This window comes from Pundamilia nyererei, unplaced genomic scaffold (genome assembly GCF_000239375.1).
Source record: "Pundamilia nyererei isolate P.nyererei 1_Seehausen unplaced genomic scaffold, PunNye1.0 scaffold00060, whole genome shotgun sequence".
Classification (NCBI taxonomy): domain Eukaryota; kingdom Metazoa; phylum Chordata; class Actinopteri; order Cichliformes; family Cichlidae; genus Pundamilia; species Pundamilia nyererei.
The window spans coordinates 2,730,427-2,755,230 of NW_005187461.1; the positions used below are offsets into that span (position 1 = coordinate 2,730,427).

The 24,804-nt window shown below is 40.4% G+C and overlaps 1 protein-coding gene across 2 annotated transcripts in view; it reads right to left on the minus strand.

Moving 5' to 3' along the window:
• Positions 1-24,804, minus strand: part of btbd11b (BTB (POZ) domain containing 11b) — a 75,282-nt gene that overhangs the window by 20,268 nt on the left and 30,210 nt on the right. For both annotated transcript variants that reach the window (XM_005734846.1, XM_005734845.1), the window contains exon 2: positions 4,187-4,342. In XM_005734846.1, the coding sequence (XP_005734903.1) occupies positions 4,187-4,342 (156 nt within the window). The remainder of the gene's footprint in view (positions 1-4,186; positions 4,343-24,804) is intronic.

A 24,804-nucleotide genomic window follows, 5' to 3' on the forward strand; every position in this document is an offset into this window, starting at 1 on the left:
CAACACACACAGCAATATGTGGAAAATATCTGAAGCAGGACAGCATGACTGAGTGATCATGACACACCCATAGTCCTAATAACTGCAGCATTTGTGGAGCCATCATTTCAGATATGCTAATATGGCCTTTTGCTAGAAGAGATGAGGAAATACAAAGAGGTAAATCAGCGAGAAACCTCTTAAATTGAGTCTAAATGCCAGTGTGAAAAACTCACACTGCAGGATTCATATTTTTACTGTGCTGGAAGAGCCAAGGTTGGTTTATTCCAGGAAACTGGTTTCAGAAACTCTTACTGTTCTTTCCCCCTAACCTTTTAATCTTTTACTCCTTCATTCATATCTTAGTCTCTTTCAAAGAAATTGACTTTGTGACAGCCTGACAGTGCAATCACTGCTGCTTTTCACAGTTATTCATTTTGTTTCAGCTTGAGCTGAGCAACTGGCTGCAAATCCTCTAGTTATTTACAGAATTGCTCTCCAGAGCTGATAACATTACCACTGGACTAAGCTGTCCTATTAGACATGAGCGGCTCTGTTGTCTCACAGTGTGTTTGCAGTGTCAACATAACAGTACAAGTCCTTGCTTGACCTCATCAATACAACACGGACAGAGGCCCTGCGATGTGGCTCATCACTGAAGCTGCCCTGCAGTCGGAACAGCATGCAGTGAAGAGAACTGTCTCAGTTTTTATTGTGATGATAAATATTTACGCTGGATATATAGAAAATACTTTCTGAGTCTTTTTTTAGTACGCTGATGCTATAGCAACAGAAACAGACCCTTCCCACATTATTTGGCTTGGGGATTGATTTATTTTTTAATTTTTTGTCATGCACATTAGGACACAATCTGTGCTTTTTTCAGCGTATGCACCATTATTCTTCTTGACACTGCTGTCCTTTCTTTCTTGCAGAGCTGCAACTAAAGACGCAACTGTTCAGCACTTGAAAAGGAACATCCCGATTCTGTGATTATATCTGATCAAATCAAATGGGAATATGTGCCGCTGTGTATTCAGTGGTTCGCAGCACAGCTTGCAGATGTCTTCAAGCGCCATTATCATTTGTTGTAAAGTTTCCCCTTAAAACAGAACCCAAAGTAGAAACTGTTATGAAAGCTTTATACTGGACCTTGTTTGAGTTCTATAGCATATTGTCCAATTTTTGTGAGCAAAGACAAAAATGTCAAATACAACCAGTATGTAATGCTGAAAACCTATTACAATGAGAGAAAACTGACAACTAAGGCTTATGTAAATGACTTCATGTTGTATAAGCGTAAGCAGACAGCATTATGACGCCCATTATTCTTTAAATAATGAGTACATTGTAAGTGGACATGCATTCAATTAACTTTTGGAGGACTTGTCAAACTTATAAGCTAAAATCATTTATTTTAATGAATGGCTGTGGTTCATTAGGATTGCTCCCATTGACAGTGTAACTCCCACACATTTATTTAAATAAGCACACTTGCGGTCAGATTATAATATAGTGATTTACTGATAGAGCGGGACAATATTCCTGCTCTATCAAACATCAGATTATCACATCAGATGATAATGTCATCTAGCTGGAATGTGAAGATTTTCCAGAGCTGAACACCTTCACTAAAAAGAATAAGAGTAAGATACAGTAGTGTGTAAATTTCTTTCATTTCTTTGTGCAAGTAGGGAAGTTGGCGCAGTGATTACTGAAAAGTGTGCAAACATACATGGCAATACACATATAATGCAGTTTGTGCAATTCTAACAAGCTTGAAAACTGTTATTCCTTAACAGTCTGAACTCTCCCAGGCAAGCTTTCTTGTCTTTTCTTTAGGCAGTCTTCAGGAATGTTTCTCCAGGATTCTTAAAGGACATTCAAAGCTCTTCATAGAACGTTGGCTACTTTTTGTTCCATTCTCAAGATGATCCCACGCTGCTTCACTAGTGTTACAGTGTGTTTTTCTATCCAGGCATGTTTTTAATGCATTGGTACTATGTCTGGGATCATTGCCATGCTGAGAAATAAGGTTGCTGCCAATCAGATGCTTTCCGTATAGTATTGCATGGTGGATCAAAATCTTATGGTATTTTTAAATGCATCAGTTTAGACAAGATTGAAAACTTTACTGGTTGCAATGCAACCTAAACCATGACAGAAACACCGTGTTTTACAGATGGCTGTAGACACTCACTGTTGTACCTCTCTCCTGACACCTTCCATACCAACAATGCTTTAAACCAAAAATGGCAAATTTGGATTCATCACTTAATTAGACCTGTTACCACCTATTTTCAGTCCAGTTTGGCATACCTCAGCCTTTCCTCCCTGTTTCCCTTCCTTAAGAATGGCTTCCTGGCAGCTACCCTTCTACTCAGACCATTTCTGATGAGGCTTCAGTGAACAGTAGAAGAATCAACTGAAATGATCAGATGCATCCTGCAGGTACAGAGTCAGGTCTTTGCTGGATTTCTTATTTTTTTTGTCAATGGCATGCCTTTCAGATACCGTTCATCTGTTTTTAGGCCTGACACTTCTGTTTGGCTTATAGTTTTGGCTAATAGCTCTTTGTGCAAAAGTACTGTTCTATACCTGTGTTACCATTGGCATATGATGTTTGAGGGTTTTTTTTTTTTTTTGCAACAGACAGCAAGTAAAAAGTGCCTAAAGATACAATTCATTTTCTCCAAAGAAAAAAAACGTTGATCCTGGAGAACTATTGCTCAAGACTGCTTTAAAAAATTACAGTAAAGCCTGGCTCCTTGTAAGCAAAATATAAAGAAATGAGGACCAGCTTAAGCCTTTTGCACAGTACTGTTTGTATGAAGCAAAGGCATGTTGGATCTACACATGATAATTGAATCAAAGAAGGATAATATGGTTAAACGTCTACTAATATAAATATCACGTCTTGGGCCTGCCAATTTTTTTGTTTGTTTGCTTTTAAATTCCCTTCATGACTTTTGATTTTTTTTTTTTTAAGTTGGCTACACAGATTTGAGTTTTGATGTTATGACATAAATTTGATCATGTCATGATTAACCCATTAGAGCCCAGCACCATTTTTATTGTCAGCAAAACTATGGGAGAGTCAAAGTTGAAACTTTAACAGCAACTTTCCTCAGTGTGCAAAGGGGCGGTGGATCACCATGGGATCTTAGGGGTTGAAGTGGGAACTTCTGCTGTAGGAAGGAATCTCCATCCTTAAGTTGTTGCTAGATAAAATGTCATAAGTAAAAGCAGCAGGAATCGCAAAGATAAAACTTGAATTTGGACATGTCCATCACCTCAAGGATGGAGATTTTTCTACAATACCTGTAAGTGATAAGAGAATTTCCTTTTTCTCCCCTTGTTTTTTGGAATCGTTTTGAAAATCGCCTGCAAGATTTCTGCAGGCTTTCAAACCTCAGTGATTAAAGACTGATGCACACACTGTATTTTTAAAGTTCAGGCCTCTAAAACGAACTAAAGAACTCGTCTCAAGCAATGTCTTGTCGTGTTATATGAAGCAGGTATCCTAAACTGTGCTAACATATAAAGTGCAGACTTATAAATATCACAGCTGCAGTTGTGACTTGTGAACACGAATGTGATGCTATAAAAGCCGTACTGTTCTGCAAAGTCTTTTGACAAGATATTGAAATGCAGCTGTCCTGCTTCGCTCCAACATAATTTTAATAATAACAGCTGAATTCAAGCAGTAAGAGTTTTGGGTATGCTGTCTCACGGTCACATTTGCATGGCTTACTGGGACATTTGTGTAGAACAGAGTCATCAGTAAGGTTTATGCTGTAACAAGTCAAAATGTCTGCTGTGAAAAATGTTCACTGTTGGGAAAGTCGGATGATAAGACCTCACTTGCAAATTTATCCCACAGGCGTTGGTGGAGACTGAACTTTTTTACTTGAGGGTTTGTTTTTTTTTTCATTTTTAAAAAACATCTCAGTCAACTGTCAAAACCGAAGCTGGGAAACAACTTTCTATGGCTCTGTGCACAGAAACAGAAAAGCATGTTGAATAAGCATCACAAGCCCTGTAATATTTTTATGGGACACAAACGGCTCCAAAGAAAGAGCCGAATAACCAAATGCCTTGCTCAAATGCATAGTGGCTCTGGAGGGGAGGGGTACATAATAGTTTTCTCACCTCTGCACCTCCACTTTTCCACATGCATGCACTCACACATACATATACGACTCACTCAGTTCAGAGATGCTGCCCACTCTCGTGGCCAGTAAGCACTGTTCAATGGAGCGCAGTTCGGACTGACTGTAGGTGTTTCCCTCTCCACTCTTCCCAGCTCGTTGCTGCTGCTGGTCCCTTTGAAGAGTTAGACCCTCGGGTAGGCTGAGCACACCTGAGAGCGAGAGAAAAACAGATGAATATCACATGTACACGTGGGACTCATGCTATAGCACAGGCAGGCGTGCACGCTCTAAAAAGGGATCATTTAAACTATGTATCGGACACAGTTTTTGTGTTTTTATTGTGGCTGCATTTTTAATGTTTACAGGTTTGATTTTTTTCACCAGTGGTATCTTCTATCTTTGTCATCTGTGCTTGGAGTCCCCCTGTGCAAAAACTGCTTTTTAGCAATTGTATATGCAGTACTATTTGTTTCTGGAGAAATGTCCCTGCTAAATACAATAAATGTGCTGCGTTGTTTTCTCATATTCTTGAAGGATTAAAACTGGTAGATTCATTCTAAAATGTCATTAATATCTCATTTTCCTCCTATCATATAAATATAAAGAACACAAAGGTTCAGGATATTAGAAACTGCGCGCATAATTATTTATATCCAGAGTGAGAGTTTGATTGTGAAAACAATGGAAGTAATACAATGTAGTATTTCTGCCTCCTAGCTACACCTGTCAGACACTTCTCCCAAAGGTAATAAGGTGTAATATTTAAAATGTGGTTTCATTATTCACAGCTCTTCCTCGTTCTGTGAGTGATGAGACAGATTCTCCATTTCGCTCTGCTGACAGTTTCTGATTCCTCTGCAGCTTTGTGCTGCAGCCTTCTCAATGTTCGCAGGGTGTCAACTTATGAAATGACTAAAGGCTGCGACTCTCTGCTTAGCCCTCTAATCACTGATGGAAAATTAGCTTTGGTTTTAATGTCTATTAGAATATTCTTCCAAGTTAAATGCACATGTACATGTGGCACTCATTATTCTGTTGTGCAGGAAGCAGGCAGCTACTTATGAAGTGATTCTTTTTACTTTCACAAGGCAGGAAAAAATGCATGCAAAAGGTCGACATAAATAGTTTTTGTAATAGTTTTTTTTACACACTGACTGGACAATCTAAATGATCATCAAATTAATGCACTGTTCATGGAATATTACTTTTTGAAAAATGTTTTCTAACATATGAGCGCATGTTCACTTACATTTGCAAATAGAAAGATCAAGTGTAGCACTACTAACACCTAGAGATAAAAAAAAAAACCCAAACAGCCTTAATAATCAACTCAAAGAAGTTCTTTAAATGTGCTGGTTTATAAAAAGATACTTGTAATCGTAGTGTCTGTAGGTTCTCGGTCATTTAGGTCATGGTGAGCTAAGGAGCTTGGAAAAAAAGCGACTGAACTTCCTTAAGTTTTTTCAAGATGTTTCAGCTCTCATCTGAGGTAATACCTGTAATCATACATTATTTATGATTGTGGTTCACTGTGCATTATACAAGGAATAAAAAAATCCTGGTGCAAAATCAGTCAATAAGTCACAGTTGCTTATCCTGTAAACCTAGAGAGCAGCAGTCTTGGCACTATCTAATCTATATCTTTGTAAAACCAGAGAGCTACTGTCAGCCTGAGGGACAAGATGTCATCATCTGCTGCACCAGTGTCAGGTGGTCTTACTCGCTTCCATTGTCAGTCAGAGTCCAACGTAAACCAGCAAGACAGAGTATAAAGAAAAGAAACTTACTTTCTGTTTCTGCATAAGGAACCTGTCTACAGGGATTTCTTTAAAACACCTTTGTTATTGCTTTTATTGCTCACAATGTGCCTTCTTTGACATGCGGTTGTGCAAACTGCTGGAAATCCATCTTAAACCATTTAAACCAGCAGGAGGGATACCCTGGCACCTTCCAGCCTCTTACTTTCCTTTCAAACAATTATACATCAGAGTAAATAGCCCATTCAGTGTGCCTACAGGACTCATGACCTACTTCCTTTGATGTGCCCAGACTAAAGGCATCCAGTTGTGATCTAGCACAATAATGCACTACACATACAACAATTATAATAAAATGATTTCAAAAAAGCCTAATTCATTTTAAACCAGTAAATCTTTCATTATTAATTTTATTAAATTATTTGTTCATCTTGTGAAGATGAATAGAAAAGACTAACGAATTCAATTTGATACTTTTTGTCAAAAAAACTTATGATAAAGATACATAACATATTATTTATATATCTTTTTTCTCTAAAAAAAGAATACAGCTGTTTAAAGGCAAGTTACATAACACCTACTTACCATAAGTATTAGGTTTACTACACCAAAAATAGTTTGTAGTAATAAATAAATCTGGTATTACAGAAATATCACAACTACATTTTCTTCTTGAAATTCACAACTTTGGATGGCTGTAAATTAGTCTTCACAGTAAAGTTATACAAAAGTTCTGAAATAAACCACAAGTGATGCAGCCAATTTATCATCAAGCCAGCAAAAATAACAGGAACTGTACAATATTTGTACAAAATATTACAGCAACCTGTTTATTATACCAAAGTGGTCACCATATCATCCCCATAGCACAGTGATGGAAAAATACATGTTTATGGATGCAGTAGGCTTTGGTCCATTGACAGTCTTTCATTTACTTCTAAATAAATAAATCTTCTCAGGTTGGAAATAACCCTTTATGGCATAACTTCCTATTATTCTTTCCATCCATCCATCTGTCCGTGCGTCCATCCATCCATCCATCTTCTTAAACATATATGTAATTCAGTGTTGCAGCAAGGGCAGAGCCTATTCCCGCTGTCGTTGGTCAAGAGGTGCGGTACACCCTGGACTGCTTGCAGTATTACTGCTTTATCACACATATCTATTGTTAGATATTCACCAACAAAAGAAACAAAATTTTAGTGAATGTCACGCAGAAAACTCTGAAATGGTATTATCATGGCTGCTCTGACTGTATTGTTTACAGTACATTCATCACAGCAGAACAAGTGTTTGTCAGACTTTGTCTCCGTGATAAGTTGCCAACTAGTTTGTAAAAGTAAATAAGCAATGAGATCCATCATTCTGGCTTTTTTAACTTGTGTATAAACATAGAAGTAAAAAAAACAATCTAACAAACATACATTACATTTGATCTTTCAACTGTCATGCTCCTTAATCTCGTTCAGGGAAATAGCAGAACCAGCTGACAGTGATGGTGGTTGCTCTGAGTATAGACTGAGGCAAGGTGACTCACTGGCTCTTTGCCTCCTAATGCAAGGCACTGTCTAACCTCAGGCAGGCACTGATGGAGCTCTTACATGCCAGGCAGCCACTGCGGCTGCTCTCTCTGTGTCTATGTTTGCGTGAGTATCTTCCTCCAGATGTCACTCTGTCTTTACACTTTGAATCTCCTGGGAAATGCTCTCAGGTTTTTCAATTACCTCACATAATGTTTTAAGTTTATTATTGTGCATAATCATAAAGAAATAATAGTTGGCAACCACGCTAGGTTATATAATACTGAGATATCCTATCGGGCACCTGCCTCTCTTTAAGTGGGCCGGTTGCGTTTGCCATATGGCAGCTATTCAGTGTTACTGAAGAGATGAGGCTGGATGATCCTCCAGGCAAGACAGTGTCAACGAAGAAGAAGTAACGCGTGCAGGAGTTCCCATTAAGATGTCACAGAATGCACCTTAGTCATATTCAGTGATAGACAGCTGCATAGACCCACTGCACGGTCCAATGTATTTCATGTTCGCCACTAAAATATATTGAGATGAGACATGTGTTACAAACTCTTAATTCACAGTTTTTTTGTGGGTTTTTTTTTAGATTTTACAAGACTAACTTTTGGATAGATGTGTACTATTGCACTCCTGCCTGGTGAATTCATATTTTTTCATAGTCTGGGTTAAAATAAATCTTTATACAATAATAAACACATTTTAATCTTCCCAGTGAAATGGACTGGCAACCTGCACTTCTCACCCAGTGACAACTTGGATGCGCTCAAACCACAAATCCTTTAAATTCACAGAAATGTACAAGCATGAAACTTTAGTCTTCTTTTCTTAACGTTTCAGCTAGAAGGATTTCCCCAAAATATCACTAAATGTTACCTAAACTGTGAGTCTGTATATGAATTTAAAAAAACTGCAATGTTTGTTGATTTGATTAGCGGTAGTGGAAGGAGTAGTAGTAGTGGTAGTAGCAGTGGTAGTAGTAGTAGTATGGATCTGCTGACTCTTCTCAGGGTTGACTAGAGCAGTGGGGCAGGAATGCTGACCTCGATGTGGCTCCTACCCTGCATTTAAAATCTATTTTGGAGGGACGCACAGGGAAGTGCACTTCTCTAAACATATTTTAGCTCTGCAGGAACGCTGGCTTCAGTTTTTTACATGCAGATAAAGTACAGAGAAAGCAGAGTGGGGCTTTGTTTTAGAAAAAAGGCGCTTTAAGCAATGCAAATGTACAAGATGATCTGACCTATTATTTAAATAGCAGAGTGAGAAAAAGAAAGCAGAAGGGCAGACAGTCAAAAAAAAATCATACAGGCCTGACATAAACACTCTTTTTGGCTGTAAAGGGTTAATAATGTTGTTACTGTACATGGATCACAGTAGTGCTGCCCCACACTAGGCTCCATGACTGTTCTGCCAGGCCAGATGGCCACCATATGTATACTGAGCAAGTGATCATAGAGGGAGACATAGCACGACAGAAAGCAGAAAACAGAGCGGTGAAATGTGTTAAAATTCCTTTCTTACTCCTGAAGGCTGCCATCAAGAGTAATCGAACTGCAGAAAGAAAAGGGGCGTAAATATAAAGCTAGTATTTTTTTAATTACAGACCAGGTATGCATGGGTAGGCTGTAAATCTCCAGAGGTATGGTTTTGGCTTGGGTTCTCAGGTAACCACAGTATGGTCTGAGGTAGCCACAAGCTTTCAATTTTTTAGACCTGTGCTCACCACACGGGTGTGAAGGAGTTCTGCGAAAAAGTAAATGTACCCTTCAAAATGTCTGGTAAAATTAGGAAACTGGCAGAGGGAACCACGCACACACATACATTCACACAAATGCTCATTTACAGTCAGGAGCTGCAAACAAGTTAATAACAAGTCACGCTGTATGCAACGCTGAAGAGCGTGCACACAAAAGCAGACACACACACATAATCATCAGTAATTAAAAAGTCTTAATCCCAGACACTTCATGGGATGTGATCTGCTGGTAGAACAATGTGTTCAGCTAAACCCAAACTGAATATTTCCTCTTCTGTAGTCACGTTCAAGATACAGTCTGCTGATGATCCAGAATGCAGAATGGAAAAGGCTTCCGAGTTTACGTGATGTGTTGTTCCGAAGGAAGCACACAAGCCTCCTGATGTGTTCTTATACAAGTATGAGTAAACCGCCGAAGGAAACACGTCCCAACTGTGGGTTTGGGTTTGTTTTTGTTTGCACATGATCAGAGGAGAGAGCCCACTGAAAACAAATCCTGCGCCTGTTTCATATAATGAATCTAAAAATGAATACAGCATTACATTGATCCTTTATTGACACCCCTCCTCCACACAGAGGTCATGGATGTGTTAGAAATACAACAATGATGCCACTACAAGCTGATAGAGTCACTGTCTCACACCTTCAGGGACACAATTAGCTCGTGCTTTCTGAAGCTTCGACAATGTGGCAAGCATTTTTTTCACCTTGCCCTTTACAGTGTTTCTGCTTCAGTTGTTAGCGCGATTCGCTCTTGTCTTCGATTAGATTCTTTTGATTGAGGTCACACCTCATCATTGACCTTGTTTGAAGCAAGTCCATTACACACTGACAAATCAGGAAGCAAATAGACAGATTACAATCAATTCAGTGCATTCTGCCTTTAATATGTAGACGAGTTGGGAGTTCGCCTTGAAATCGGAAGGTTGCTGGTTCGAGACCCAGTTCTGACAGTCTCGGTCGTTGTGTCCTTGAGCAAGACACTTCACCCATTGCCTAGTGGTGGTGGTCAGAGGGCCCGGTGGCGCCAGTGTCCGGCAGCCTCGCCTCTGTCAGTGCGCCCCAGGGCAGCTGTGGCTACAAAGTAGCTTCATCACCAGTGTGTGAATGAATGGGTGACTGACTGAATGTAGATCGTAGCTTTGGGGTCCTTAGGGACTAAGTAAAGCGCTATACAAATGCAGGCCATTTACCATATTGCATTCACAATAAAGGAACATTTGGCCTACAGGCCAACCTGAAAACCTCTAGCCTAGGCTGCTGCAGGTACACTCTGATAAACTTGTTGGATGCTTTCTGTAAATCTCTAAAAGAAAATGAGAAAAAAGGGAGATTTTTGAAGGTAAAGGCCTAGATATTTTCCTCTGGAGCTAACGGACAGAAAAATAGACCCAAAAATTGACTAATGGAGACACAATAGTGAACTTAAGTTGAAACCAGGTCTTTTAAAAGTACAAATGGGCAACCATTTGCTAAAACTTTTAATTGTAAATGCAATATCTTTTAAGTTTATAGCTATAAATATAAAGTGTTTTTCCACTATAATTACATATCATTTAATGAAGAAATTGCACATTAATGCAAATGAATTCAAATCTATCTCTCATGTTGGGTGCCATTAAAAGAAATACTGGAAAAACATGGACATCAAATTTTTAATATAAATTCACTTAAACACAGATAATCTGAATTTCAAATTTCTCACTAATATTTTCCACATTTATTTACCACAGCTCGTTAAGCTCTTATACTGACTATTCAGCCATTAACTGGGCTAGCTTTTGTAAGACTCTCCTTCATTAGTAGTATCTGGTAGTAAGTATCTTCTTTTTGCTTTTTGTTTTTACAATTTAGACATCAAAATTGTAGAAATCTCACGTCTTGTAAACAGTAAACTTAATTGAGCAGCATAACAAAAGCTGAATGAACTATGGATAATAAATCTGCAATTTTTTTATTTTTTTATTTTTTTTGCCTGTCCCGTTTGGTTCTTTTGCCATCAGAATTATTTATTTTATTTATTTTTTTATTTTCACTTGCTAGATACGGGACAGACTTGAATGAGGAAAAGAAAAGGGAGAAAGGAAGGGGGGGGGGAAACAGCGGAGAAGAGGGACGGGGATAAAGAGCAAAAAAACAAAAACCAACTAAATAAGTAGACAAAAAAAAAATACATCTATCAATCACCTGGATCACCTGTTGAGAAAGAAAAAAGAAAACAAGCAGAAGAAAACGAGAGCAATACAATAAACAACATCACGATGATATATGGGAATATAACAGTAAATACCAAATATTAAACATTATTGTGCAGCACGTAATATCGACAGCACACAGTGTGCTTTGAGGTAGGAGCCAATAAGGGTGTAGTTTGTGTGTACACCTGTGAGCATGGACGCGCTTGTATTAAAGGTTCCTTCATGTAATGATCAGCTAGAGGGTGTGGGGGGGCCACAGCCCCGTCCTCCAGGGCATGAAGCAGGTATGGAGGAGATCAAAACTCCAGACATCCAGAGGCCCCCAGAACACAAGAGACCAAGGGAGACCAACAGAGGGGCAGCCGCGCCACTGTCCCAGAAAGAGCTGAGGAGAGTCCCAGAATCTGCAGTTTTTAAGGAATAAATGCCGGCTTTCTCAAGATAGCGCCTGCGAAATTGCTGCAAATAGCAACACACAGGAACTAAGAGCTAAAAAAGGAAACAGAGAGTAACATACCATAGAAGTAAACAAAAAAATCACAAACCCTACACCCAAAGTCACACGCACACGCACACACACACACACACACACACACACACACACACACACACACACACACACACAGAGGACTTGTGACGGGTGACCGACACACAACAAGGGCACAACTAGAATTATGCAATCTTCTCCAATCAAAGAGAAACCAGCACTGCCTGCTGGCTGTGTGTTATTCCACCCTGAGGTAGTGCTGCTTTCACTATTATTTCTCTCTTTTCATCTCATTTCTTCTGTCAAGGGTAATAAGTCTGTGTGTAATATCCGTGAGTTGCACGCTTCCCGCAGGATGCTTTCCAGACAACACTGGCAATCAGCAGCAGGGAAAAATCTGAAGTCACTGAGCCGTAATCTCTCCGCTCGTCCTGCACTGCTTCTCTACAAGCATTTGGGAGAGTCCTAAAAATAAGTGCAATGGTATTTTCCTTCTTGCCGTTACCTCACATAATCTGATGTAGGTATGAATTTAAGGGGGAAAAAATGAAATCTCCTGCATGCAGTCAAAATAAAAAAAGAGAGCACATGTGAATTATGCAGAAAAAAAAGAGAAGACTGAATTTTCAACAAATACATGAAGCAGTCATGCTAAATGCAACAGTGTTCTAAAGTAATTGCTCATTTAGCACCGAGGGCACTGGAGTAATTAAAGGATATGACTAATGTCATAAAATGAGATTTGCTGCGAGGGGATTTTTCCCTTTGGGTCATTTTTAAATGGGATGACATCATATGGAGCTGCTTGTAAACATTTGGAGCTTTTAAGTGAAAAAGGCTCTTGGACATTAAAATTCCATAAATGTGAAGCAAAGCCCAAAGTAGATAAGACAGTAAGTGCTTCAGGCAGCAAAGGTGCAGTCACTGCCTGTGTGCAATATATGCACAGTTCAATGTTTATTTCTGTCCATGAGTGTCTGCATCACATGTGTGTGTCTCAGTCTGACTGCATGTGTCTGTTATGTGCGTGTACCTATGAGATGAAGGTTTCCCAGGAAGTGCTTGGCACATATTTAGATTACTGGTCAGGATAGGAAGAACTCAACTCTGTTTGCAGATCTGAATCTACACTTAATCCCAGTAACATGCAACAAACATGGCATTTCCAATAAGGAGGAAGAGAGCATGATTCAACGTATTCTAGGCAATACATTAGACACGGCGATGGATGTAAGGACAAGTGACGAATGATGACATCGGGATTTGTAATCCACAGGGACACATCAGTGGATGATGTATAGGAGAAATTATATTTGAAATGTCATCACGGAGACACGGGGCAGCTGTGGTAATATTTTTACTGTTAACAAATTCTATGAAGAGACCAGAGTCAACAATCATCCCGCTGAAAATGAGCAGTTTATTTTGACTCAACACAGAGGTTCAGCTGCTATAAAACAGAACTTGAACATTTCAAATGTGAAAACATTCCCCCTACACTTTTACACCTGCCTGAGTAACACTTGATGACAACTACAGTTCACAGTGGTTAAAAGGAAAATATTAAGCCTCATTTTAAACTATATGTTTGTGATTTGTTTTAGCCCCACAGCCCGTCATGGTTTTTGCATTGTTGTCATGTTTTACTTTTAAATATTTCTTTTCCTATTTTGTAATTTTTGGTTTGTCCATTTGTCAGTTTCATTTCCTTTAGTAATCTTCCATCGTTGTTTGTTTTGCCTGCATCACCTGTGTTCTCCACCTGTTTCCTCTTCCCAATCCCACTGTGGCAGATTGTTATGCTCAGTTAAGTCTTGTACTGCCCTCTGCATTCCCGGTGTTTTCTTTTGGACTTTCTAGCATTACTGTTGATCTCTTTGTGTTAGCTCTTTTGGATTGTTCCATGGCCTGTTCCTTTTTTGGAATCATGTTCCTCGCTGGTAGCTTCATGTTTTTGACCTCTCAAAATACAGATTTGGATTTTGCATTTTTAGCTTTACCTTTGAGTGTCTTTCATTTGGGTCATTTTCCTTTGAAATGTTTTTGGGGGGCATTCTACACAGTTACAGTACTTTTATTGTTTGACTCCTCATCACAGGGTTTCCTGTGATTGTAACTAGCCCACCCTCAGCAGAGATGATGTGAGTTTATGAAAAAAGCAGCATCATACGACAGCAGGATTGTTGATCATCTATAAAGTGAGTTGTTTATACAACTAGAGCCACTTCATCAATTCCCTCATTATCAAAAGTGTCCAATAGTGAGATGAGGCTTGTCAAGATATAATGGTGACTGATGTCTCCTTACTTTATTAGTCACCATTACAGACAGAAGACAGGAGCACTGTACTACAAAGTGACTTCAGTATACCTGGGGTATCTTTCCATGGTCTGGATTCACTTAGTCTAACATCAGCAATCAGACAAACCCTAGTCAGACTAAACTGGTTATAATTTTGCTGGTTAAAAGACTTATTTCAGCTTCAGCCTTTGTGCTCTTTAATGGTTCAAAAAACAGAATTCAAATGTAGCGCTCAGTTCCAGAAAACTGATTGGTCAATAGGCAGTGATTTCATGCCTGTTGATCTCTAATAGATAACCTGCTCCACAGTTAGATTCGCAGCAAGTTACCGTGCCAATAAATCCAGGTAAGACAGCATTAGTACTACTGAAGTCACAGGGTGAACCCTGAAGTTAACTGGGTAAGATGAAATCTTGCTTTGCAGTACAGTCCTCTCGTTTGATAACATGTGGAACACATGACGTCACTTCATAATGAGTAATTCTAGTTTGGGTGTGTAGGCACCCGCTTAGTTTTTCCACCTGTAATGCACCCTGTACCCTGTAGATCAGCAAGGAAGATAACACTACTGGGGTGTCCCCTTCAACGTCTACAAATATTATTTTCACACAATCCTTGGCTCTCAAAGTGCAGAGAATACCATATAACATTCTCTGTGCAATTGTCATATTTTTTAATCATAGAAATTTCATATTTCTTACTTGTTGTGAGGCAGGGGTGCTGCCATTGCAGAGGTTTTTGAAGGTATATTTTACAGGCCACTGTTGAAACAAATAAGCTTGAAGCTGAGGGCCACAGTCTGGTGAAGTCAGAACATATTGTGAGGCTGAATAATATGTTGTCAGTTTTGGCCTTTTCTGGGTTTTATTAACAACGTGAATGATACAGAATAACACCTGCGTTATGCTTCCTCTACTTCTCCTGTGGAGCACAGTTTGTTTTATGCTTCCAACACAGACCACTTGGTCATCTGAATCCAGCGATTGGTTAGGTTTATTTGTTGTTGTTTGTGTCGACATCTTAAATGTTAAAACACAAATTTACACCTAAAGGTTACTCTATGTGTAATGTCCAATCATTACCACCACGGAACTGCTGGCCACAAAATTTATCTCTATTTTTATCCCTTGCTCCTCCCAGGAGTCTCATGTCTGAAAACTGGCGGAAATAATCTGATAACTGCTGCCATCCCAGCAGACAAGCTAGACCCCTGCCATCTTGTGCGTCACTACAGAGACACGTCTATGGCATGTCCTGTTCTCTCATTCCCGATTTACTTTCTAAATGCCAGTTTATTATATTTACGGTCGACAGATGAGTCAGTTATCAGCCACCTGCATGATAACATCCTGCACGGTGTACACTACGAGGGTCTTCTTACTCTGCTGAGGATAAAAATGCAATGTCACAGTGGTGTGTGTGTGTGTTTAACTTTATCTCTTGACACAAGTGTGTAAGTTTGAATGTTTATGGTTTTGCAAGCCTTCTTTTAAAACCTTCCAACACAGCAGATATGGCAATCGGGCGATCGTGGCTCAAAGAGCTGGCAGTTCGTCTTGTAACCGGAAGGTTGCCGTTTCGAGCCCCAGCTCGGACAGTCCCGGTTGTTGTTGGGCGAGACACTTCACCTACCGCCTGGCGATGGCCCCTCTGGCCAGTAGGCGATATAGCAGCCGCGCATCTGCCCCAGGGCAGCTGTGGCTACAACTGTAGCTTGCGTACTGTAGTGTGTGTGACAGTGAATGAATAGTGGAATTTTGGTGCTATATAAATGCAATCCATTAAAACAGCACAGGAGTCCCTGACACGCCCCAAATGCTGTCATTATTAGCATCAAAGATTAGCTTGAGTGACTAATCTGACTTTCTTTTGAGAATACTGAATCATTACTCTTGCAAGACTTGTTTCAGGGTGGGGGACTAACAATTTATGAGGCACTGAGTTCCAAATTACTCCATAATTGTTTAACTCACCTAGCGTAATCTATCACTCTGACTCTGCAAAGTGGCTGCTTGTAGCACAGGCACAGCATGGAAGTGGGCCATGCCTGGCAGAGAATGATGAGGCTTGGGGCTGTGTGTCGCTTCCTGCTGCTTCTACACTTCCCTCTGACCCTCCATCGAGGGATGACCCTCACAAGGCTTCAAATATTCCTGTCAATTTTATAATGGGGAGAGCACTCGTGTCTGACATGTAATCATTCAATTTTCAGCAATATTAGAACCTCAGGAGAAGAGCCCTCAGGAGAAGAGCCCTGGTTGCCTCAGCTGTATTGGTTATTATGGAAAATGTGGAAAGTCTGACAGGAAAACAGTGGGCTTTTTGTTAAGTCTTGTGCATGAACAAGCGCACTCATACATATGGATGAACATCGGCCAAACTATAATTGAGCAATTTGCAATATCGCCCACTAAATCGGCCATCTTTCAAAAGCACACTAAACACAAAAGAGCTACAAACTATGCTGCTACTTTGTGCATCGCATGCAGGCCTTAGCAGGAAAGGTAAAGTTTCAACCAAGGATGTGCTCCCTAAGTAGTTGTTTTTGCAGGTTAAAACTGTCACAGCCCATGCCAACAGTCCATATTTTACCAAAACAGGGAAACCAGGCCAAAGCAAATATTGAGCCTATCGTATTTTGGGTGACTCCCCTGCATCAACTGACTCCAGTCAGCTGCAGGCAGTTGGTAGGCTGGGTCTCCCGTCTGCTCCATCAAGTTCTCCCCCACAAGTTTTCTCATCCTCTCTCCCAGGTACACTAGCTCTGCTGTGAGAAGGAAAAAAAGTGGGGAAAAACAGCTGGCAGAGAGCACCCGCTTCAAATCCAAACACATGGACATGGAGCTGGAATGTGCACGCCACGCTCACATACAAACACACCCCTGCCTACATACACATCTGTAGCATGCGCACATGCAAATGCACACTTTTCCTCTGTTCCAGCTTCACCCTGTAGATTCATACCCATTGCGTGCCAGGAATATAAATGCAAAAAAGGGAGTCATTGTTGAAATGGCCAAGTGCAGCATTTAACTTAGTTTATGAGGTGGGGTTCACTCAAAAGTTTAAAACAGCAAAACAAGGATACTGGAGTCTTTCAAAGACACAAACAGGAGTGCACTGTGTAGTTCAAAGAGTGCGTTAAAGTTATTTAAAGGTCTATGTGTTTTTTGAGAAATAAAATATACAGCACCAGAAACTAGCACTTGTGGGAGCTATGGAGTGGTTCCCCTTTCTCTTCATCAGTGCAAAACTCTTCTTCCCTCAGTAATTATTTATACATCATCAAAATGCATATCTGCTGCTACACCCCTCTAACCAGTGCAGCCACATTTCCCCACATGTCCCATCAAAGCACTGATTCCCATATCATTCCCTTTTCTGTGAGGAAGATATATAGTCCATCATCATCAGGTCACTCACACTCAACTCATCAGTGGTAATTAACAGTCTTCAGGTCCAAGCCGCCCCAGGCACTAGAGAGTCCAAAGCTGACCCAGACCGACCCCGCCCTAGCTAACAGAGGCAAGCACAAGTTATTTTTCTGCTTGGTTGACTGTGGCACTTCATCTGTGCAGCTTAATACACTTGGCTGCGCAGCCAGAAATGGAAAGGGGCCAAACCCCAAGAGCTTGATTTTTTTTTTCTTAAACTGACCTTTTAAAAGTGAAATTAAATCTGCATATGTGTGGGTTTCTTCACGGAGAATGATAGTGTGACTTTGAAGTGAATCGGCCTGAGAAGGGCTGCACACTGGACACGTTTTGAAAATTGCAGCTACTTGCATTAACCCCCCTCAAAGGCATTAACAGAAAGTATCCATGTCAAGGTATATTGGAGAAGCTACGCATGAAGAAGAACAACGAATGATCCCAAATGGGTGTCGTATTAGCTTGCTTTTCAAATGTTCTCCACAGATGCCAATGAGTGTTTGACTTCTAATGCACAAAAATCTTGTTGGACAGTTAATTGCACAAAGGACAAAATAATTCTTGTACGGGCGATCGTGGCTCAAGAGTTGGGAGTTCGCCTTGTAATCGGAAGGTTGCCGGTTCGAGCCCCGGCTTGGACAGTCTCAGTCGTTGTGTCCTTGGGCAAGACACTTCACCCGTTGCCTACTGGTGGTGGTCAGAGGGCCTGGTGGCGCCAGTGTCCGGCAGCCTCGCCTCTGTCAGTGCGCCCCAGGGCAGCTGTGGCTACAATGTAGCTTACCATCACCAGTGTGTGAATGACTGGTTGTGTAAAAAGCGCTTTGGGGTCCTAGTAAAGCGCTATACAAATACAGGCCATTTACTTATAAGCCTTGTGGAATGCTTATGAGTCCTATATCTTCTTCAGCAAAAATGAGAGTAGAAACACCCAAGGGCCTGTCACAGTTTAATATCATGCTGTCAACAGTCTTGTGGCAAAAGTCTGAGCACTGGTATTAATAGACTTTTGATTTTCCCATCCATTCTTCAGTCATGTTGCACTGCTTGAAAAGTAATGACTTTTGTAAATGATTTTCTCTGTTTGCATTACTTACTGCCATTAAGCTAATAAGAGCAGTCTCCTGTGTTTTCACAGTACACACTCTCATATGCATTATATAATGCTGACTTGGCAGCCAGGGGTATTACAGCCAAGGAGTTGATGGAGAGTGTAAGCATGAAGGACCAACGCCTTAAACTGAAATCTGCCTTTTAGAGTTTTCCAAAATACTCAGCTGCCTGTTCCAATTAGAGAGAAGATCAAACTTAAACCGCTGCTCGATCAGTCACACTCGTGGTCTTCAATTATTCTGTGTAGATTTGGTATTAGTACGTGTATTTGCACAGGGACAAAAAACATGCCGTGTCAACGAAGCGTGTGAGCACCTTAAAAAGGTAGGGGTGGGGTTTCTAGAGATTAGCATGTCTGATTTCACAAAGTCTGCTAACATGACTTCTTTCATGTAAGGTGCTTTGTAAGGGTAGTAATAGTTTATATTAACCACTTCATGCATTTCCACATTTTCTAATTTATGTTCTCTATGTGGTTCTCTCACTCCCCCAGTCACCTCAAAGTAAACGGATGATTGACAACTAAACAACATTTCAATACGTCAGGTGCCATCAACAGAGAAACGTGTCTTTAGCAGCTGTGTGTGTAAATGTAGCAATACAGCTGGTTTAGATGGGGATAGAAATTTGTCTGTCTCATGACACCAAGCAACAACAGTGTAACAAGCTAGAACTGAGAGGAAATGAAACTAATTTGTTAGCTCCCAGAAAGAAAACCATCACTTTGACGAGGACACTAATGAAACATAAAAGTGTGCAGGTATTGCAAGGGAAAGGCTCATTTGTTTTGGTGAGACCTGTCGATCGTGGTGGGTGTGAATTCTGAGGAGCTCACTTTGGGATGGGCACATGCACAGAGGGGGTGTGTGAAAAGAAAATACTTAGGTGTACTGAATGAGTTGAAAGTCGAGGTGAAGCAGCAAGGCTTGAAAGATTAAGTCGCAGTTGAATAGCAACACTTTGTTGTAAAATCAAGCTCAAGAGCACCAGCCGATGACTTAGAAACTCTTGAGAGGACGTTAAAGCATATGGTGTGCCTGAGGGAGCAGCAGGAGTGTTTGAGCAGTTTGCTGGAGTGAAAAGGGCACTAGAGACACTTCCTTAAGAGATAATGGTGTGAGATTGCCTCTTTGGCAGTTATATGTTTGCATACGCATTGCTGGCATGCACAATATGTAGTGATTTATGTAGATTGCATTGAGGTGTTTGATGGTTGCACAATGTAGCAGATTGGGTGGAGACCACAATTACTCACAGGTAAGTGGATCAGTCTTTAAAGGAATTTCTTGGGAAAAGCACTCCCTCCCAAGAGTTAGATGACAAGACTAATACTGTTTTTTTTTATCTCCAGGTGTGTTTTGATATCAGTTTCTCTTTTATAGACTGTAAATAACCCTGAATGCCTTTCTTTGCACCTTATTTTGGCACTCATTCCTGTTTTCTACTACCAACTTCCTGTCCGTGTGTAGAAGCTTTTATTTTGATGGGACGATTTCCTGTTTCCAGTTTTCAGCAGCAGTCGCGGGAGTTTAGAAAAGTGATGGCTTAACGGAGCCTATGGTGATTTCTTTTGTCATTAGCAGCCCCCTTGATAGAGGCACAAGGTATGGTTATGATGTAAATAAGGAGACGTTTAGATGTTTTTGTGACAGTCGCTACATTTGTTAAATGTTACGTTGAAACGAACTTCATGTTATAAGGTTTACGATTGTAAGAGTGTGGATTATTTTGCTTACACGCTGTTTCTATGTATACATCCCCAGCTCTTACGGTGAGATTGAAGGTTTACTGCCATTAAACCTTCAAAACGTCATCAGTAAAGTGTCATCCTTCATTCGGGGGGGTTCGCTACATAGACTAATAATAATAGTGATTATAAAGTAGGTACATGATATCAAGCCAAAACCCGCATGTCTAAATCAAGTATTAACTGGTAAAACAAAACAGCTGGTGTGTCCCTGAAGGTAACGCAGCTACCTCTAAAATCCTGCACAATATCTTTAGTGTGAAATTCCCATTTGCTATGACTAAACTCTGGTTTTTCACAAAGTCTGTGTCCTGCACCTCCTTCACTAAATTCAGCTAAACATATCCAATACAAAAATAATACTTAGAAGCTGAGGTACCACTTCTCATCAGGCAAGGCAAACAACTGATTGAGGCCCCAGGTATGACTGGGACCCCTAACTCCTGACAAACCTGTAAGTATAGAGTGGCAGTGTGCAAGGTTTGCAAAGAAAGTAGGAACCTTAACCTAATAAAGCATGGTGCCATTTGACTCTGCTCAGTCCAGTTGCAAGTGGTGTGCATGATCCTGTTTAAGCATAAAAGAAACAGGAGTGGTGTTTTCTCCAAATCCTTATTATCACAGAAAGCCTGGATACCTGTGCATGCGGTCACTAATACCTTTGTCTCCAAATGTGAAGCAGGCTGCTGAAATATATAGCTATTGTTTGTTGAATTAAGTCATTCATTGATCCTTTATTTCCAGTCTCACAGTCCCTTCCACACACCCACTGCGAATAAAAAAATGCCTCAGTGCGAGAAGGACAAACAGCCAGTCACCATTACAAAGAGAACAAATTGAAACGTATTGATTTACACCACATACACTGTCATCTCAGACAAGACGAAGCACACAGGATTAAGGCTGAGGGATTGAAGTAATGCATTACTTCTTTGTTACATTTTAACCTAAATATAAGTGAAAAGCTTCATATTTGTACCAAGAAACTAATGAAGGTACTTAACAAATCCTCTCAATCCAGGAAATGCTTGGACAGAAAACAAATAATGCTCAGGTTTGTTTAAATTTTAAATAATATGAGTGACATTTAAATAATTCCACACTGACTCATTACCTTTTAATGTTGAAGCTAAATCTAAATATGTGCAAAATAAAACATTGCATGCACATTCAAAGGCTACATTTTCACATTTAAAGGAGTTGCAGAATGCTCATAATGTAGAATCATTTCCATGCATTTATACTGAATCTCATATAATTAATGGGAGCTATTCAAGATGTATGCTTGGCAGCCTATTGCTTTCCATTGAACTAATAAAAGAGAAAAAAACTGAGCAAAACCTAAGTACCTTAAGTACCTGTTTTTAATTAAGTTTCGATTTTGGGGAAACTATAATGAAAACTACCTACACAGACAAAAGTTCAATATCCACAGACACAGCAAAACAAGGACAACAAATTACAAGAAAATGCTGCATAACAATTACACTGCTAATCATCTATCTGTGATTTTAAATGGAACAGAAGCATCAAGGGCACTGGTGACGTGTAAGCATGCTTAACTAATATTGCTTTATTTTCTGTTGTGCTCATGATCAATAAAGTTCATTTAGATGAAGAAAGACAGTGCCATTCACTGCTACGCTAATGTAATGAGAGAACAAAGAGCCTGATCTTTAAAGCACGATAGTTTAATGGCCTAAATACTGCGTTTAGTGAATAAAAGAAGTGAATTTATTACAGGAAGCACTTCACTGAATATAAGAAGAAAATGATGGGATTCATTTGACTCTACTGTCAGCTTGTGAATAGAAAAAGAGCCAGTGGACTTTGGACTGTCAGAATAGCAGCTTGTGTCACACCGGTGCTTCTTCACCCCTGCAGCGAATTTATATTTGCCAGAGAATGTTTATTTGCCAATGAATGACTGGCAAGCCATTCATATCCTCCCTGAGGGGATGGAGCCGGTGATCCAGTTATTTACTCTAGGTCAAGACAGAGAAAAGTCTGTGATACAGTCGCCATAGCACTGGGAGATGAGAAGATATCAGTCGCAGATGCAAGAAGCACCTTGGGTCCATAAGTAGAAAATAACAAGCAGAGAGCTGAGAAGCAGGATTCAGCTCATCAAACATCTCCTGAATGACAGGTAATGTGACTCCACAGACACGCCTTCACACCAGACGGCTTCCACACTTGTGGATTCGTGCATGCGTGCATGTGACTGTGCACGCATGCATGAACATGCAAGGGACAAGTGTGTGTTTTCTCTACTTTAGCTGTGTTGAAACGACTGTACTGAGTAACACACTCTGGCTAAATGAACAAGACTCTGTTGTCCTATATTAAAACAGGACGAAGAGGATAATAAAGCATTAATAACACAGGATGTGATGCATGTAATCCAAAATTGCAGGAATTACATGTGAAACATGCTGAAATTCAGGGGCTTGAATTACACATTCAGGTCAGCAGTAATTAGAAAAGCCTGTTTCCTCTTTTGACAAAAAGGTGTTTGAAATGAGGCCATTACCCTCCTGACTCATATTTAAACCAGTAAAGAGCTAGATCACAATGTGAGGAGTGATGGGTTGGCTATAGGAAGAGTGGAGAGGAAATCAATGAAAACAGGGAGACAGTGATTGACAGTCAATAGACCTGAGAGGATCTGGAGACAGTACAGCCAGCTACTGACAGTCACTTCCCCTGACGTATCGTAGAGATACAACCTGCCAAGATGTGACTATCAATCACCCGTAAAAAGGCTTCTGCTGTCTCTTGCAATGACCTTGTGATGTCCAAGTCCACATGCAGAAGTGACAAAAATACATCCTGAAGGTTGGGGCTCAGTAGCCAGTGCTCTTTGGTTGGAAAAAGCGATAGTGTGTCTGCCCCCGGCCTGTGTGAGCAGGGCAGAACAGCCTGCAGGAGAATGTGAAACACAATCGTTCCCCGTCAGCTCCAGGTCAGCAAGTTTTACAGCACCAAAATAGGTCTTTGTTGTCAACCCCTGTAATCAGTGTTTTAAAGTCCACAGTCCACATTTGACTTCATGTAGCCTTTTTTCTCCCATCTAGCTTTGCATGTGTTTAGAAAACAGCGGCTACATGTGGGATGAAATAAGAAGACAGGGACAAAGGAAGCCTCCAAAAAATGCTCGGATGGTGTTTCTACTTTCTGTTGCCCTGCAAAAACAAACTACCGTGGCTGAGCATACATCCAGAGGGCGTTGATACCAGAAAAGCCACAATGACATCAATTGCTGGAGGTTATCCTAGCCACTGGCCTGCAGCCATCCAGTTAAGAACTCCAACCGCCCTCATGTTGCCTCGAGGAATTGCGCAGCCTCAGCCGGAGGGCTGACAGACCACTGGGTCACCCATCCAGAACATTACACTGATTGACCAGAAATGTCCACAGAAGAAAGAGTTGTACATGAAATTGACAGGGGTAAGGGAATGAGTGCAGCAGAGTAAATTGTTGGATTGACTTGACAAAAGTGGGAAGCAATAAAACTTCCCACCACACCAACTAATGACTACAGCATGCAAACTGCTGGGCACAGTCCCTCCTTCCCCCTTTTTTCTTTCTCCCTCTTTCTGCATAGGCCTTGGGAAAAACCACATCTCTTGACAAAAAAAACAAAGGACAAAGCTGTCATTTATGGAAGTTACAGTGAACACAAAGTTATTCTGTTTGCACTTTTTGGAACCTGATCCAACCTTTACAAAAGTCACAATGTTAATGTCCTTGTCACGTCAAAGTCAACAGTATTATGCTAATGCAGATTTATAAGCTACAGCGGTTAATGAGCAGGGATGACTTTTCTCTGGTTCACTTTTCATCTCAAAAATTAATTGAGTGGTTTGTCTAAGGTCCTCAGCAGGGAGAGTTATATCTGATACCACCCATAACACCTGCCAACCTGCACTTGCCATGTGACCAGGTGAAGATAACAAGAAACAACACCGCCAGAGCAGCAATGAAGAATGAAGTATAGTTCAAAAGGTCACACGCTGATTTTCTCTGCAGGTGTGTACAGTTTCTAACCTGCAGGTGTTCAGGTGTGAAAAGCCTGTTTGTCCTTGTCCAAATATAAAAGGGAAAATGTCCCACAGGCCTCGGCTGTTGAGGAGAGGCTATGATACTACAGAAAGTGTTTGAAGCAGGTGGGAGACTTAAAAATCATACTTCAGCATCACTGCATAATCGGGAATGATTTTGGATATTTAGTGAAAAAGTACTTCTTGCTACTTCTGTGTTTTATGTGGCATGAATGTAATTTTTTACATCATATAATAGTCATGTTTCAACAGAGACAGTCACTCAAAGTATGATTTAAACTGTAATCA